This window comes from Cydia strobilella, chromosome 26 (genome assembly GCF_947568885.1).
Source record: "Cydia strobilella chromosome 26, ilCydStro3.1, whole genome shotgun sequence".
Taxonomy (NCBI): Eukaryota; Metazoa; Arthropoda; class Insecta; order Lepidoptera; family Tortricidae; genus Cydia; species Cydia strobilella.
The window spans coordinates 794216-812663 of NC_086066.1; the positions used below are offsets into that span (position 1 = coordinate 794216).

An 18448-nucleotide genomic window follows, 5' to 3' on the forward strand; every position below is an offset into this window, starting at 1 on the left:
GATGATGATGATGAAACGTATAGGATAAGAATAAATGTAAAGGAATTGTGTTTTAATTGTGTCGTTTTCAAGCAAAAGGTACCACATTGTCGCTTGCCATAAGGACACTCTAACAGGTGTTTCGTATAAACATACAAGCAATTTTCTTTCTTATGGTAAGCGCCAATGTGGTACCATTTGATTGAAAACGTCACATTTACAGCCTTACAGGATTATCTGTATTAAATGAAACGAAAATATAGAACGATTTAAGTATAATTTTATTAATTTCTATATATTATGTATATAAATATTTACGATAAAACTTATTTTATGGCTGCCTGACCACTGAGGCGGAGCGGAGATTACACCCAATTCCCTGCATCTCCGCTCCGCTCCGCTTCAGTGGACAGGCAGCCTAAGCAACCACAAATGTGCCATTCTCAACCAAAAGGGTACTTATTGTCGGTTGTCGATAAGGCGCTATTTTCATATAACTTCAATTTGAAATCAACCTTATCGACTAGTGACAATGTGGTACCTTTTGGTTGTAAACGTCACAAATCAAATAACTATTGTTTAGTATGTGTGAGTACTAGTGTGTCGCCACTGGGTGTGGTGTGGCCGCTCTTGGGCCGTTTAGTGCGGTCTCTCTTGGGCCACGGTTGGCCGTGGTGCACGGTGTTGACGTGCGTGCGCAACACCGCTTTAGTGGAGAACACGCGCCCGCAGATCGAGCACGGGACGTTCGCGCGAACTCCTTGGTGCGCCTGTGGAAAAAAAACACTAAAGTTCTTCTTCTTTGTCCTACCCTTATCCCAGTTTATCTGGGGTCGGTTCTTTCCGTACATTTGCGCCAAATTCTATTTCGGGTTGTCTGTGGGTTAATGTTCTGCTTCTGGACCTCTCTTTGCACGTTAGACCACCATGTAGAAGGTGGCCTGCCTTGTCCCTTCGGCTGTTCTGGGAGATTAAGGACCCGGTTTATGGGATGAGTTTCTTCACGCCTCATTACGTGCCCGTACCAACGTAATCGTCCTTCTTTCACCTTGGCATCTATAGGAGCTACTTTGAACGTAAAGAAAAACACTAAAGTTATTTAAAAAAAACCGGCCAAGTACAATGACACTGCCAGTTTGTCTAGATTGGCACAAGATAGAACCAAGTTCCGTAAGATGGTCGCCGACATCCGCTAAGGATATGGCACAACAAGAAGAAGAAGGCCAAGTGCGAGTCGGACTCGCGCACGAAGGGTTCCGTACCGTTACGCAAAAAACGGCAAAAAAATCACGTTTGTTGTACGGGAGCAACAAATATTTATTTTTATTCTGTTTTTAGTATTTGTTGTTATAGCGGCAACAGAAATACATCATCTGTGAAAATTTCAAATCTCTAGCTATGACGGTTCATGAGATACAGCCTGGTGACAGACAGACGGACAGTAAAGTCTTAGTAATAGGGTCCCGTTTTTACCCCTTGGGTACGGAACCCTAAAAATGATTGAATTCTTTACAACCACTACTTTCATTTCACTAGCTAAACTGTGGAATGAACTGTCGCGGTATTTCCGGACCGATATGAACTTCAAACCTTCAAGAAAAGAAAAGAGCGTATTCCCATCTTAAAGGCCGGCAACGCACTTACAACCCCTCTGGTGATCCGTCTGCTCGTTTGCCTCCTATTTCATAAAAAAAAAATGTCGCACGGTATTGTTTGTTTTTAGGGTTCCGTACCCAAAGGGTAAAAACGGGACCCTATTACTAAGACTCCGCTGTCCGTCTGTCTGTCTGTCTGTCACCAGGCTGTATCTCATGAACCGTGATAGCTAGACAGTTGAAATTTTCACAAATGATGTATTTCTGTTGCCGCTATAACAACAAATACTAAAAGTACGGAACCCTCGGTGCGCGAGTTCGACTCGCACTTGGCCGGTTTTTATTTTTCTACTTTACGAAATGGGCCAATAATGATAGCCATTTGGTAACCAATTCGGAACTTATATCAATTTAAAGGAAAAAAAACTTACATTCAGAATATTAATAAAGTTATACACGAAAATAGAGTTGGTAAGTCTGTACTCTAATATTTTTTCTATTTATCTACAAAAAAAACACCGTGCTTAAAATCAACAACCCGGCCCCTTTTTCTTGAGGCGACATACATTATGTATTCATGACTGACTCACAGTTTTGTGATGCCGGTTAAAGTTCCCCTTCAGGCTGAAGGCGAGCGGGCACTCGGGGCACTGGTACGGCTTCTCCCCCGTGTGCGACCGGATATGCTCCTGCACACACACAAAAATGTATTATTCAATCAATTATTTTGTCATAAATTCTACGATTTACATATTCGCGCGACAGATAGAAGGTAGACTACTCGCCCTTTTCTAATTAATACAGTTAGAAAAATACGCGATGCATCCGTGCTAAGCCTACTTGTGTTTTAATTTACAGGTATTCTAGTCCAAGATAACTCTACAGCGATTATTATAGCAGAGACGTGCAAGTGTTATTTTAAACGTCAATCTTCAGTGAAATTATGACGTTTAAATAACTTCCACGTCTGTGCTATAAAAATCGCTGCAGAGTTATCTTGATCTTTCTCTATAAAAGTGAGAAACTCTACACCCGCGACATGTGTAATAACTAAATGTTTACCTCTAGCACCGGTTTTAAGGGATTACATATGTTGCAGGTGTACGGGCGAAACTCTACACCCGCGACATGTGTAATAAAATAATCACGAATTAATAAACTAGTGGATGTGAAATGACTCCTATTTAGTATGAAAACCAGTGTCGCTAAACTCACACATTCATAGCCACGTTAAAATACGTCACACACTTACAAAATTGCTCTGATTCGTAGCAACTTTCCATACCAAAAAGTTATTACCGGTGGACATTTCTCGAACGAATATCAACTGTAGGCTACATGAGTGACGGTTTAAATTATAATGTCAAAGCTATATGACATACGACTCTTTCATTATCTCATTCATCTCACAAAAGCTCGCTCAACGTTCACCTAATACAACTACTCAACACCAGATGGCGTTATTTTATAGTTTTAAAATCACTTACTTATTACAGGCGAGAAAAGGGCTAAAAAACCAGTATAAGTAAGGTCTAATTACGCATGGTTTGTTACGGATCTCACGGTCACGTTACACTGGTGTTTTCGAGATCTCTACACGCCTGCGAGTAGCTAACCGTTGGAACATCGTTCCATTCGATATAGGGAGGGGACAGTGTAATCGGAGTGTTTTATCGATATTTGTGTGTTCAGTTAGGTATTGATATTTCATTACCGTATGTACACATACACATATACACATTTAGATGATACTTTATTTATGATTATAATATAGGTAGTGATAATCGTGATTGTATGAAAAATAATATGTAGTACAGTACAACAAATATCTAACTAGAAATTTGTTTCTTATTAATTGACCAACTAGGTTGTTAATGTGAACATTAAATATATCTTAAAGTCAAACAGATAAAATCATAGTTCTTTAAAGGTCTATTAACTCGGTATTGCTGTTATTTTGTGATCACAAATCTGCAATTACTTACATAGGTAAGTATTCGTCTTTAACAATATATTTACTTGTAGCAGCATTTAAGGCCAATCTAGACGGGACAACCTGATTAAATTGTCAAATTAATTGTATGGTGTGAAAGCATACATGAAACTGGCTCATCGATCCCACTTGATTTGATTGTAAGATTGTGACCTATCAAATCAGGAAGGGGGGCGGCAAAATTCCAATATTTCACGCTAGTTTGCGTGGTACGGAACACTTTTTATTAATTAAGTGAGCCCGAATGTCACTAATAATTACTAAATTAGTAACTAAGTTTTAGGCGTGTGGACGCTAGATGAGATGTATGGCAATTTTATCCCCAGAAATCTTTCTCTAAGAAATGCTCCTAGCAAATGGTGCTATATTTTTGCGGAAACTAATTTTCTTGCCCAGTAGCATTGACCCATTTATTTTTAATATCGGCATCTTGTGGTAACCTACAATAATTAATAATAAAGAAATAGAAAATATAAAACGTTTATTCATGGCACATTGCATGCATTGTACGCATAAGTGCATTAAGTACCTAGTCTAATTATATTAACGATGAAAATATGATAGGTGTAAAAAACAAAAACTTATATAAAGGAATACGAAGGTTTGAAAGGTTGCCATAAAATGACCCCGACTTAACTTAGTGCTTGATGACCAGAGCTGCCATATTTACTAAGACATTGATTATCCCAAATAATAATTAGAAACGTGTCTAAAATAATAATTTATTACCGAACTACCAAACATCAAACTTGAAATATCGTAACTTTAACTTTATCGATATAAATATCGACATTGCGCAGCATCTGAGTAGCGAAGTTATTTGACATTTAGGATAGCGAATATTCCAGATAAACGTAAAGAATAGTGACAAAGGATTGTGAACTCTAAGTTCTAACTGATAAAATATAGATTTACTTAACGAACATTCGTAAATAATGCAATAGAAACGGATTTTTCGTATTTATCGGATTATATTTAAATAAATAACCACCGGTGATAGGAAATACCTCCACGTGAAAGATTTTTTAAACCGCTGTGATTTCTGCAGCTTAATACTGCACAATACGGCATTTTAAATTTAATTATCAATTTTTGTTAGACGAGCGTACGTACGACGTGAATGTCATTCGAGCATGAAGTTTACACAACAACTGAGCATAGTCTGTGCATAAAGTGAGTCGGTCGCTACTAACTGTCGGATAGACGGGAACGCCCACTTGCCATCTCCATCCTACTCCGTGAAAATAATTTTATTCTTACCTCTAGTATCGTTTTCAAGGGATGAAAGGTGGTGGTGTATAGGAGAAACTGTAGCTCCATGACATGTGATATAACTAAATGTTTACCTCTAACACCGTTTTTAAGGGATGACAGAGATTACAGGTGTATGGGAAAAATTCTATACCTGCGATATATGTCATAACATTGGTGCTTAATTGCTCACCTCTAGCGCCGTTTTCAAGGGGAAGCTCTTCGGGCAAATGTTACAGGCGAACGGCTTCACTTCCTGATGGCTGCGCTGGTGGTACCGTAGCAGGGTCGCGTTCTGTTACAATGTTGTATTAGTTAAATGTCGTTTTATTGCAGTCAAAAATCATCGTTTTTTTTTAATACGACGTCGGTGGCAAGCATATGGTAAGCAGTCTCCGTAGCCTAAGGACGCCTGCAACTCCAGAGGTGTTACATGCGCGTTGCCGACCCTTACACTCCGCACCCTCGTTGAACTCTGGCAACCTAACTGGCAGGAACACAACATTATGAGTAGGGTCTAGGTTTTGTTGTGCCCTACCACACAAAGCGAGATGACATTCAGTGCCCGTACCTCTCTTTTTTGGACGTACAGTTTAAGGACATACCCGGGTCGAAAGCCATCAGATAAACTATTAGTTATGTTATAGAATTTGCAAAAAAAGTATGGGATTAAAAATCTTCTGTGAAATAACATATTAATCATTTATTATCTGTTTTAAATATTATAAAAAGATAAAAAATTTATTGCCACTACCAGAAAAAAAAATTGCACAAGAGAAAAAACAAAATACACAATACACTTAATTGCACAAAAACATTATAGAAAACATGCACAGAAAAAAAATTAACAGCAAACTACATCTAGTCTGTTTGTGGTATAGGCAATGGGTACCAATCTCAGCTTTTTGCTAGATATATGTGGAAATATACCCAGCGCTGATTTTCAGACGGGCCCCTTCTTTTTCTTTTCTTTTTTTTGATTATATAAAAGTATTGGATATATTTAGATCAGTACGGTTTTTACTCACTATTATTTTTATTTATTTATTTATTATTTGTAATGCAGACAGGCAGTTTAAACAACTGATAATGCCTGTATCCAGAGTCATAAACCGAGTTCTCAGTGTATTACCAGTGTGTGTGTGTGTGTGTATTGTGTATTAGTGTGTGTTTATTGTGTGTGTGTGTGTTTTGTGTGTGTGTAGTTGTGTGTGTAGTGTATTTTTAGTCGCTTTTGGACATGTTTCGGATTCTTTGGGAATCCTTCCTCAGGCACGAGTGTCCGCGGCGGTTGAGTGCACGACGTACAACGGCCGCGGACACTCGTACTGATCTAAATATTTTGAAATATGTCTCACGATAGTTTAAGTTCGAAGTATTGGATAATTAGATATGATGTTGACGACCAGCAGGTATATTTGCGTTGCGTTGCCCCGAAAAGTGGATGCAGGTCCGACTCCTTACTTGGGCAAGTTGGGCACAGGGAATAATAATTAATAATTTTAGTTATTGACAAGCAAAACTATGAATTTACCTTCGCAACTCGTCCACACTGCTCACACACGAAGACCCCTTTCGGTTGCGGCTTCTGCGCGTACCTTTCAATAAAAAAATATTTTTATGACATTTAATATATACATAATAATCACGTACTACTAAGAAGCGCTGGCTGGACGTCGTAATAGCGGACATGCTAGAGAACAATCTCACTCCTGAGGATGCCGAAGATGCAAAGTGGAGAAGATTGAGTAGGAAAGCGGACCCTGGCGCTAGGCCGGGAGAACGCTAGGTCGAAGAAGATTTTTGTTTTTATATGATTTTGTATGAATAAACAAAAGATCTATATAAGATTTACCGCTTGCGCATGGCGCGGTCGATTTTAGTGCCGGTGTATCGCTGGCCTAAATGCTTGCGCTTGTGGTGTAACTCGCACGCCGCTGCACTCGGGAAAGTCATGCCGCACTAAAAACAAAACATACACGGTAAGTTGGGGTAAGTAAGACTATCACCGGGGTAAGACTATCACTTGTATGGAATCCTCATACTGTTTGTCTTGTCCCGAGCAAATTATAGTATTTTATGCAACCGTTGTTTAAGAGAGGTCAAAAAAGGCGAGTGGAGTGAGTAACAATTTGATTAAACATCCTAAATGACTTACATTTCCTTACATCATAAGGTATGTCATTATACAATTTGGGGACCAAGTACTTCCTACTTCTTTACCGCTATAATTCTATGAGATTTGGCTTAAGGGCTGGCCTTCAAGGCCATAAAATTCCATTACAAAAACAAAAATCTGACGCAATTCTAGGGGTTGACAAGGCAAGCTATGCTGGCGCCATCTGCTAAATACTACGACCGGCCAACACCATTATTTCGCGTCAGCAGCCCGCCGTTTCCACCGTAAAAAGGACGAAAATATACCCCGAGCCCAATGGAACATACTTTTGGCGCCTGAAAAGTTACCCTTACACATGTCAGACATGTTGAAGTAGTAAGAAACTAACCTCTGAACAGTTATAGGTTTCTTTCGGATGCATCTCCTCAACATGTTCCTGTAGCGCCTCCTCGCTCGCACAGTTCTCGCCGCACTGCTCGCACGGCCGCAGGTCTCCGTGCTCGCCGGCCGTGTCTGTGTGTCTGTTCAGAGCTTCTAAACTGACAAAGTTTGCTGAGCACGTCGTGCACTTAAACTGTTGCGGTTTCTGAAAAAAGGAGACATGCATGTCTAAATGTAAGCTAGACTTATATTGACCGGGATATAGACCGTGATTACCTTTTGTATTATATATGAGCACCCGATATTTCAACGCAGTTACATGCATCATGCATCATGAGCAATATAAGTCTAGTGAAACTAACCGTGAATCATTCAAAACTCTAAATGTAAGCTGACATTTAATTTTATTGATCAAGTTAACGTCTAAAGAAGCTAACTGATCATTATTTCATCACTATTATCAAAGATAAATTCTAGAATGGCTATGGTTGCCATATGAAATACCTTTTTGGTACGGAACCCTGAAAATGGTATATCCAGACAAAAGTCCGGTCATCAGCCTGAAAATCCTTTTTCATTTCCAGTATGATTTAATTTTATTTAACATACTTTTTTGGCAAGAAAACTTTATATAATGTATATTTTTTAAAGTATTTAAGGTATGTTTCAGTGATGGTAGGAGGTGCTCTCTCTCTCTGGTTAAAAAATACCAAAACTGCTGCATACCTTTTTTTTTCTCGGTTGGAAATGCTGTTACGCATCGTCCCCCTGACCTGAGGTGGGCCTATTATGGGGGGTATGTGGGACTCTCTCTCTTTCCATTGAGAACAGAGGGGGAAGAGCCTACCCACTAAACCCACACCAGCGTTTCCCACAATATGCCGTTTGGGGGAGCGCCCTGGGATCGCGAACATTCTACCACGACGCCCCCCTCTTTCCTCTCCCCAACTCCAACCTTAGCTTCCTGACATGTCATGGGAATCCTTACCTCTGCATGCGCCCTGCTCTTGTGCAGCTTCAGCCCTAGTTGTCCCACGAACGTCTCCCCGCACACGTCGCACGCGGCGTTCAGCGCGGGGTGAGCCATTCGCACGTGCGACAGATAAGTCGAACTTTTTCTAAGAAGAAAGTAAACTAATTAGTTAATGGGCATAAAACAGCCAGAAATTACGAAGAATTAAACCTTGGCACTTTGAAATAAAGTTCAAAATCATTGTGGAAGACATCTCTCTGCCTTATGCTTGCTTTAGAGACGTCGCTGTTTCAAGAGTAGAGATGCACCGGATATTCGATTACTATCCGGTATCTGGGCGTTATTTTAATATCCAGCCGGTTACCGGATAGTGACACACTATCCGGCCGGACACCGGATAGTAACTGCTTGATTTTGGGGTAAACAAATTGAATCTAAAAAACCGGTCAAGTGCGAGTCGGACTCGCCCACCGTGGGTTCCGTACTTTTTAGTATTTGTTGTTATAGCGGCAACAGAAATACATCATCTGTGAAAATTTCAACTGTCTAGCTGTCACGGTTCATGAGATACAGCCTGGTGACAGACAGACAGACGGACAGCTGAGTCTTAGTAATAGGGTCCCGTTTTTACCCTTTGGGTACGGAACCCTAAAAACAACATCAAAAGTACACTAATTATAGTGTAATATCAAAGTATTTAATAAGACATAGTTCTTTAACTAACGCTTTAATGTTATACTTACAGAAAACCGCAGCCAAATAACACTAGACCCTACTCATAGTGTTGTGTTCCTGCCGGTGAGTAAGGTTGCCAGAGCTCGAGGGAGAGGAGTGTTAGGGTCGGCAACGCGCATGTAACTCCTCTGGAGTTGCAGGCGTACATAGGCTACGGAGACTGCTTAACATCAGGCGGGCCGTATGCTTGTTTGCCACCGACGTAGTATAAAAGAAAAAATATATCGTATGTATGATAAATAGTCCCTCTCTAGAGACAAAATACACAACAGAATACTTACTTGAAAACCTTCCCGCAGTGCTGACACTCATACGTCTTGCCCGTGTGCATGGCGTGGTGCCGTCTCGCTTGATACCTGTATCAACAAGTTATATTATATAGGTATATACATACAAGAAATCACGAGAATTCATATACAAGTCCATACAACTTTTACAGTGACATAAAAATACATGGCAACAATTATAAATAAAACAGCAGCTATTATTTATTTATTTATTATTTTATTACTACAATATAACAGACATGTATTAGTCTCTAGGGTTAATTTTATTTATTTATTTAAGAAACAAACAGTCTTCTATGGTAATACATAACACTGGAAATTTTCATAAAGCTAGACTTACAGTTTCCTGCATGAAAATATTTTAACATCATGTTTAATAAAGTTTCTACAGAGTAAAACAGAGCTATTTGTGCAAACAAGAACAAAAACAATAACAACAATAATGAAAAAAAAAATGCAAGAGTATCAGGGAGTTAACAATTAAATTGTATATAAACTGAATACTAAAAAGGTTTTGTTATTATTATTACTTATTAACGTTCAATACTGAGATTTTTTTCCTAATAGCGCCAAACTAATGATTTGGGTTATTACACTGCATAGAATAAAACCATTCATTAATTACATCACACGTTTAGGGGGGGTTAGGAAAATGTGACATGTTGTGACAAGGGGGAGGGGGAGTCACAAACTTTGTGATATCACTTTAACTTATTTAAATTATTTTAATCGCTGTACAGTTAAATAAGAAGTTCTTGGAACGATAATCGTTTTTAATCGTTTAATTTTCTTTCCTAATCTGTTATGTTATAAAATTACTAATATTTCTTTTGTCAATAATATTTTGATAAAATATTAATAAATCGACAGACGTATCGAGAACGCCTGGAAGAGCTTCTGGTCCATGAAAGCGCTAATGAAGGGTGACCTTCCCTTGTGTCTTAAGCGCAAACTCCTTGACATGTGCATCCTGCCCATCCTAACTTACGGTGCACAAACTTGGTCATTAACTGAGGCCCTAAAATCGAAACTCAAGGTTTGCCAGCGAGCTATGGAGCGTAGTATATTAGGTGTTCGTAGAACTGATCGAATCAGAAACACGGAACTACGCTCCAGAACTAGAGTTGCAGATGTAGGCGTCAAGACCGCTAAGCTTAAGTGGGACTGGGCGGGACATGTCTGTCGCATGCACCCGGAAAGGTGGGCCAAAATGGTTACTTAGTGGGACCCACGGAGCACCATAGACGGTGCAGGCCGGGGTGCAGGCAGACCAAAAAGGAGATGGCGGGACGACTTGGACGCATTCTACCCCAAATGGGGGGAAAATGCCGACGACAGGGTCGAGTGGAGAAAACGAGGGGAGGCCTTTGCCCAGCAGTGGGACACCAAAGTAGGCTAATAAAATAAAAAAATATAATAATAATAGTAGTAGTAGTATCAGTAAAACTCTTTATTGTACAAAAAGAAATACAAAACAAGAGAAAAACGCATCATTTGTACAAAGGCAAACTTATCCCTTTCAGGGATCTCTTCCAGTTAACCTTTGAGCAATTGAGGGAGAATTGGAGGACGGTAGACATCAAAGCTGTACTAAACGGCATAATACTTAATTCGATTTGCCGATTTAATTGAAAAAATGTGACGTCACACCAGGGGGGGGAGGGGCTTCCCAAATGTGACCAAGTGTGACAAGGAGGGGGAGAGGGTTCAAAAAACCTCGAAATTCGTGTGACGTATTTAATGGATGAACCCTTAGTAGTTAGTACTATTATTTATTCTGTGGTATGGTGGACTAACCTGTCTCTAGACACGTAGCTGCACTCGTTGCATATGAACTTGAGCCGATGCACGTCTTGGTGACGTTGACACATGCATTTTAGCTTGAAGCGCATGCCGCAGATCTCACACGGATATTGGCCCTCGCTCTAAAAGTAAAATAATTAAGGGAAAATTTGATTTATTTTTGAAATACAACAATATATTAAAATAAAAGCATGAAGTCACAATCAACTTTAAGACAAGAGAATTGATGTTTTGAATGATTCGCGGTTATTTTCACTAGTTTTCGCGTCAAAACCTCTCCCGCAGTCGTCACACCGAAAATGACAGTGATGTCAGTGACGCTGATGAAAATGATGATGTTCATGATGATACTCACAGGGCTGTGTCGCATCAGATGATTGTTGTAGGCCGCATCAGCGTCAAAACCTCTCCCGCAGTCGTCACACCGAAAATTAGACTCCAAATAATTCCTGGTTTTCTTCCGTAGGTTTATTTCGTCCATTTGTTCCTCCTACACATACAAACTTTCCATAAAATACTTACAAATATTTTTTTCAATGTCATTTTTGATTCAAGTGTTTATCGCTGATTGTACTTTTCTTTCAACAGACAACTAATATTGATTGAGACAATTCTAACAAACCGAAACACAATGTTGCTTTGTTTTATCACAGAGTTTCTATAGCCACCTCCTGTCTCCATCATCAGAACAGCTCGATGGTACCATAACGTTGCATTTTCGGCTTCATCGGAATCCAGGATTTGGGTCATATTTTACTTGCAAAATTTGACCCGTACAGTCGCCATCAGATATATCGGAGCGGCCGAGGTGCTCAAAAATATCTGAACACGCACTCTAACGCCTTGACAATAGAGGCGTGTTCAGATATTTATATGTGTGCTAAAAAAAATTGCATAGGTACATACGTACATTGCAAGTTATTTAAAATCTTATAAAATTGGTAACTGTAAATTGATTTTTTTTCTAGTACTGTCGTGATCCTTACCTTGGTTAAAATCACAATTTTAACTGCATGAGCGTTCTCAAATTTAGCAAAATCGAATATAGGCATGTTATCATTCGCTGGATCCCTGAACTTCCTTTTGCCCTCCTTTCTTTTCCTTTTTACTTCTCGGCCTGTCTTTGTATCTTTCTTAGTTTCTTTTTTTAATGCAACTTTCTTTTTAACTGCAGTTCTTTTCACTGGCGTTTTAGCAATTAAGAAATCCTTGTCACTATCTACATCGTCTATATTATCATCAGATTCAATTTCTTCTTTTTTAGTTTCAACTGCATATTCATCATAAGTGATGCGTTCAATTTCGATTTCAGTTTTAATTTTAGTGTCCGAAATACTGACTTCGGGTTCATCATTGTTTTTAATTTTGATTGCTTGATTTTTCTTGGCTGTTCCAATTTTTCTTTTCCTATTCCTAGCTGGTCTTTTATCTTCAGTTTTTTCAACTTCTTCTTTCAAATCAGTCTTGCCTATGATACCGTCGATGTCTACTATGTCTATATTGTCTATGTCAGGTTCATGTTTGATGTCTTCTGCTAGAGAATTTGTGGTTTCAATGTTGGTAATTGTAAGATTAAGGTGGTTGGACGGAGGCTTTATTCTGCTAATATTTTGTGTATTCAACTAGAAAGAAATTGTAAAATAATAAAATTAATAAGTCTTCTTAAAATAAGTACTTTATACTTTATATGCATATACTACAGTAAACATATGTTGTTAAAAGTTTTAATTTCATTTTCTCTATTTATAGAATCAAAGATAGAAGATAGATAGAAAGACTTTGCCAATTATTTTTGAGCATGACTAGCTATAAGGGTAATAGGTGCAAAAATTTATAATAAATTACCTGAAGTAATAAAAAACTTTAGTACTGAACGACGTTTCACACGCGAACTCAAAACGTTTTGCACAAAAAAAGCATACTACTCGGTAAAAGAATTCCTAGACGAATGACTAAATATGTCGAAACCTTATAATTTATTTAATGTAATCATTTCATGACATTTCAATTTTTTTTTTATATTTATAATTCAATTCAATGAAAACATGCTTAAAATTATGTTCACTTAATAGAAACGTATTGACTTGCATATGTGGTGTAACCACTATACTTCTATTAAATGCATGTATATAATAATAAATAATATCATAATATTTACTTATATACATAACTAGCATGTAATATTAATACCAAATATTTATAACACTAAACATAAATAATAAAGCTACACATACAATAAATATAAATAAATAAATACGATACATATAAGTATAAATACATAAATAAATATATAAAAACGTTCACTTTCACTAAAGTAACTTACATGCAATATATACATAAATAAACACCTTAAAATCAACATCAATACAAACAAATTATCCTAGCTACTGTGTCGGTCGATCTCCGGCCGCGATGGACGGGCAGCCGTGACGTCACACCAACAAACCGGCTCGACCAGGCGCGCGCCCGCGCCGTCCGAGCCGCATGCCACGCCAGTCGGACACCTAACTTGACGGCGAATGCTTGCCGCTCCGCGCTGTGCTCGCGCTTGCTAACGCTTACGATTTACGCATTGTTTACCTTATATTCCTTCCGCTTGTGCTTGAGACTGTGTACCGCTTAGCAACAATACAGCTGTGAAAGTGATTTAGTTGTTTCATTTGGAGTCAGATCCCGCTACCACAACTACACTGGTGACCCCTATTTTGGATGAAGGTCGCAGTTTTCTTCTGGATAATTACAACAACTTAAGGAAACCGTAAGTCAAGCATAATGTCTGATACTGAAAATAAAGATGAAGATCGCTGTAAAGATGCTAAAATTAATCCGCCAGCGAAAGATAGCGGTACCGAGCGCATTGTTACTGGTGTCGACACATTCCGTGTCGGAGTCAAGATACCGGCGTTTTGGCCACAAGAACCAGAGGTCTGGTTTAAGCAAGTGGAAGGCCAATTCATATTGTCGAACATTACTTCCGACGCGACAAAATTTTATTACGTTCTGTCCCAACTAGAGCAGCAGTACGCAGCCGAGGTAAAAGATATAATTATATCTCCGCCTGCAACAAACAAATACGAAAAATTGAAAAGTGAGCTTATTAAAGGCATCAGCGAGGCTCGTAGCAGAACGATTTATCTGGCCTAACATGAACAAAGATTGTCACGACTGGGCTAGAGCGTGCACAGCCTGCCAACGTTCTAAAGTAACGAGGCACGTCCAGGCACCCTTAGGAACGTACCAACTGCCTAAAGCCCGATTCTCGCATGTCCATATAGATATCGTCGGACCTCTGCCGCCATCTCAAGGTTACCGCTACTGTCTTACTGCCATTGATCGCTACACACGCTGGCCAGAAGCCATTCCGATGATGGACATTACAGCTGAAACAGTCGCCAAGGCTCTCCTGTCTGTTTGGATATCCCGATTCGGCTGTCCTGTGGACATCGTCACCGACCGCGGAAGGCAATTTGAATCGGCACTCTTCGCGTACTTGGCAAAAATAGCAGGATTTAAACACAGACGTACAACGGCATATCACCCTGCCTGTAACGGTCTCATTGAACGATTCCACAGGCAGTTAAAAGCAGCCATTGTCTGTCACGCGCAGGAGAACTGGACGGAATCCTTACCACTAGTCTTACTAGGAATAAGAAGTGCGTTCAAAGAAGACCTGCAGACGTCATCCGCAGAGCTCGTCTATGGAGAAACCTTAAGGCTACCTGGCGAGTTCTTTCAACCCAGCGAAGTTACGACAACCGATGTCACCGATTTTACTGCGCGCCTGCGTAATATTACCCAGCAGCTGCACCCTGTGCCTACTTCGAGGCATGGAAGCAAGAGAACTTTCGTTTTTAAAGACCTGAAGTCAGCCACTCACGTCTTCGTAAGAGAAGACGCTGTACGTGGCGCATTAACGCCAGCCTACACTGGGCCACACGCAGTAATAGAACGAGGAGACAAAGTTTGGAAGCTGAAAGTAAATGGAAAAGAGAACACCATATCCATTGACAGATTGAAGCCAGCTTATACGCTCGAAGATAGCACCAACAGCAACGTAAGAGAACCTGAAAAGAAAGATAAGATGAGTACACACCCCCAGAAGACCAAAGAAACAGAAAGTAATAAGCAGAAAACACATACCAGATCTGGCAGACGGGTAAAGTTTCCAGATTATTATCGCCCGTAAGACGGTCTCTGGGAGGGAGTGATGTGGTGTAACCACTATACTTCTATTAAATGCATGTATATAATAATAAATAATATCATAATATTTACTTATATACATAACTAGCATGTAATATTAATACCAAATATTTATAACACTAAACATAAATAATAAAGCTACACATACAATAAATATAAATAAATAAATACGATACATATAAGTATAAATACATAAATAAATATATAAAAACGTTCACTTTCACTAAAGTAACTTACATGCAATATATACATAAATAAACACCTTAAAATCAACATCAATACAAACAAATTATCCTAGCTACTGTGTCGGTCGATCTCCGGCCGCGATGGACGGGCAGCCGTGACGTCACACCAACAAACCGGCTCGACCAGGCGCGCGCCCGCGCCGTCCGAGCCGCATGCCACGCCAGTCGGACACCTAACTTGACGGCGAATGCTTGCCGCTCCGCGCTGTGCTCGCGCTTGCTAACGCTTACGATTTACGCATTGTTTACCTTATATTCCTTCCGCTTGTGCTTGAGACTGTGTACCGCTTAGCAACAATACAGCTGTGAAAGTGATTTAGTTGTTTCATTTGGAGTCAGATCCCGCTACCACAACTACACATATGCCTTTTAAATGTATTATTGGTTTTATAATTGTAATAATAATTGTATTGTTAATATTGTCTTCGGTTACCGCGATAGTTACTCATGAAATAAAACTATGAACCACGAACGTTGTAAAGAGTTCGAAACGTCGGGATGTATTATAAATTCAATATACGCGATATAATCCGTTTTCATAGTTTTATTTCAATTGTATTGTTCTTCTAATTGTAAATAATTTTTGAATATGACGATGTACAATTACTACAAATAAAATATATTCTATTCTATTCTATTCTATAATTAATAACTTAATTTCCATACAGAAGAGCTAACCTTTTCCTTAAGTAACAACAGTGTGAGCGATTGCTGTGCCTGCAGGCACATGTCTCTGAAAGATGCGCATTTGAGCAGCCGCGCGCCGCAGTACGCGCACAGGTGCTGTGGCTGCCTGTCCCTGACAACCTACAATTAAACATATTTTTAATAAAAAACCGGCCAAGTGCGAGTCGGACTCGCGCACAGAGGGTTCCGTACTTTTTAGTATTTATTGTTGCAGCGGCAACAGAAATACATCATCTGTGAAAATTTCAATTGTCTAGCTATCACGGTTCATGAGATACAGCCTGGTGACAGACAGATGGACAGACGGACAGCGGAGTCTTAGCAATAGGGTCCCGTTTTATCCTTTGGATACCTTTTCTGCCGATTCTGGTATAATTTCCTAACACTTTTATAAAGCTTAACTTCAGGTAAATAAATAATTTATTAATTCAATCTTTAAAAGTTAGTAAAAAAACTAATTAATAACTACTCTGTGTAAAATTTACCACCGCTCCTCTGGACGCTAGTCATTATTAATCATAAATGAGACAATGCTAATCAGCAGTAATAGAGGCGTTTTATCGCTGAAAGGAGTAAAACGGATATTTAGGTGTGTATTAAATGAGAAAATTTTGATCAACATTACGTTAACATTTTAATCCAACAGAATATCCATATCTCACAGTTAATACTTACAGGAGTACCTGTGATGTGAGCGAACGCGTCGGCAAGCTTGTATTCATGCATGTTGAACAATCTCCCGTTGGTGGACAGGCAGGCGCGGCAGCATAACAACGCGTCCTCATTTGAAGACTTGTCGTCTACATTATGTGTTATATCCATGGTTTTACTTTACACAAACGTTGTTTTAATATTGATCAGACATAATTTGTACGCTTTTTGCCATTGTTTCATATAATAAATGCAATAAACATAAATACCAAATACGAATCGAAGAAATGATTGATTGGACAACTCGCTTCTCGCTTGCTATGTTGTCACTGTCAGATTTGATGCGTTCGGAAATTTTAACCCATAAAGTATCTATTATACTCACGGATTTAGATTTTAATAAACCGGATGGAGTACACGGTCCAAAAAGTGTGTCCACATGAGAAGTCAAAGTGGGCGGTTGCATCTCTTTCTAATTAGGGTGACCATAAGTCATATGTATGTGGGATATTAGGATAAGTTGGAATGTATAGTTTGGGCCAAGATCTTTTTTCATTCATGCATAGGAAGTCAGAGAGAATGGATATAGTTTTTTTCTCCTCTGTAAAACGCTTCACAAAACCTTACTTAATTTTGTCGTTATAAAAGCTGTTACTGATGACAGACAGACTGACAGACGGACAGCGGAGTCTTAGTGATAGGGTCCCGTTTTTACCCTTTGGGTACGGAACCCTAAAAATGGTCACTTTTTTTCATTTGTAGTCTGCCTCTTTCGCACTCATGGTATGTTCATATACGTAATGGCTTCTCTTTTGCACACTTCAGCTATTCTGTAAGCGTCATCGTGGTTAATTGCACCATTTTTTTTTAATTTGCCGCCTTCGTGTACTGACGGAAATGTGTGTTCAACTTATATAGAATATTATGTATAAATGTGTCTGTAATATTTAAGGATTTTGGATTTAAAATGCCGAAATAAAGATATACTTACTTAGGTAAACTTATTTTTACATTAAGTAAGTACGTAGGTAATAAGAACTCTGTAAGGCCGATTCACATCGTGCCGACATCATAGTCACCCTAATGAGTTTGACAATGTTTTCTCGTATTTTTATCGTAAACTTTAATAGTTGAGGCTTACCTGTGAAAAGATATACCACAATCAACAAAACTTTCACTTCTGCAACCTTTCACACAACATCTTTTACCCATTTTATACTTTATTTCGCAAATAAATCTTGAGCGCCGCCATTCATGTATTTTGAAAATTTCTTAATCAAGTTGGGGATACCAATTAATATTCAAAGTTACTACAATGTCTACCATATTAAAATTAATGTATTTTTTGTTGTGCACATGCTTGGTTAAATCAGTTAATAATATTGACATTATAACTATTTACAAATTACATAAAAGATATCAGAACCGCACTCTGAATATAGCACTTAAATAATATAAGAAGGTATTTAATTTTAGTAGTTATTGATATAAATACTACCAAAATGGTATTTTTTTAACATTGGCAACATGTGCGAGTGGGACACCG

The 18448-nt window shown here is 38.8% G+C and overlaps 1 protein-coding gene across 2 annotated transcripts in view; it reads right to left on the minus strand.

Annotated features, from left to right (window-relative positions):
* Positions 1-17181, minus strand: part of LOC134753154 (zinc finger protein 354B-like) — a 72375-nt gene extending 55194 nt beyond the window's left edge. The window contains exons 1-13 of one of the 2 annotated variants that reach the window (XM_063688946.1): positions 16927-17181; positions 16243-16371; positions 12103-12738; positions 11472-11606; positions 11111-11238; positions 9308-9382; positions 8307-8436; positions 7326-7523; positions 6674-6780; positions 6353-6416; positions 5012-5113; positions 2165-2263; positions 358-749 (exon numbers count right to left, since the gene is read on the minus strand). In XM_063688946.1, the coding sequence (XP_063545016.1) occupies positions 552-749; positions 2165-2263; positions 5012-5113; positions 6353-6416; positions 6674-6780; positions 7326-7523; positions 8307-8436; positions 9308-9382; positions 11111-11238; positions 11472-11606; positions 12103-12738; positions 16243-16371; positions 16927-17073 (2148 nt within the window). In that variant the 5' untranslated portion in view covers positions 17074-17181 and the 3' untranslated portion in view covers positions 358-551. Of the gene's footprint in view, positions 1-357; positions 750-2164; positions 2264-5011; positions 5114-6352; positions 6417-6673; positions 6781-7325; positions 7524-8306; positions 8437-9307; positions 9383-11110; positions 11239-11471; positions 11607-12102; positions 12739-16242; positions 16372-16926 lie in introns of those variants that run through there. The other variant, XM_063688947.1, reaches the window with a different exon arrangement.
* Between the last annotated feature and the right edge of the window lie 1267 nt (positions 17182-18448).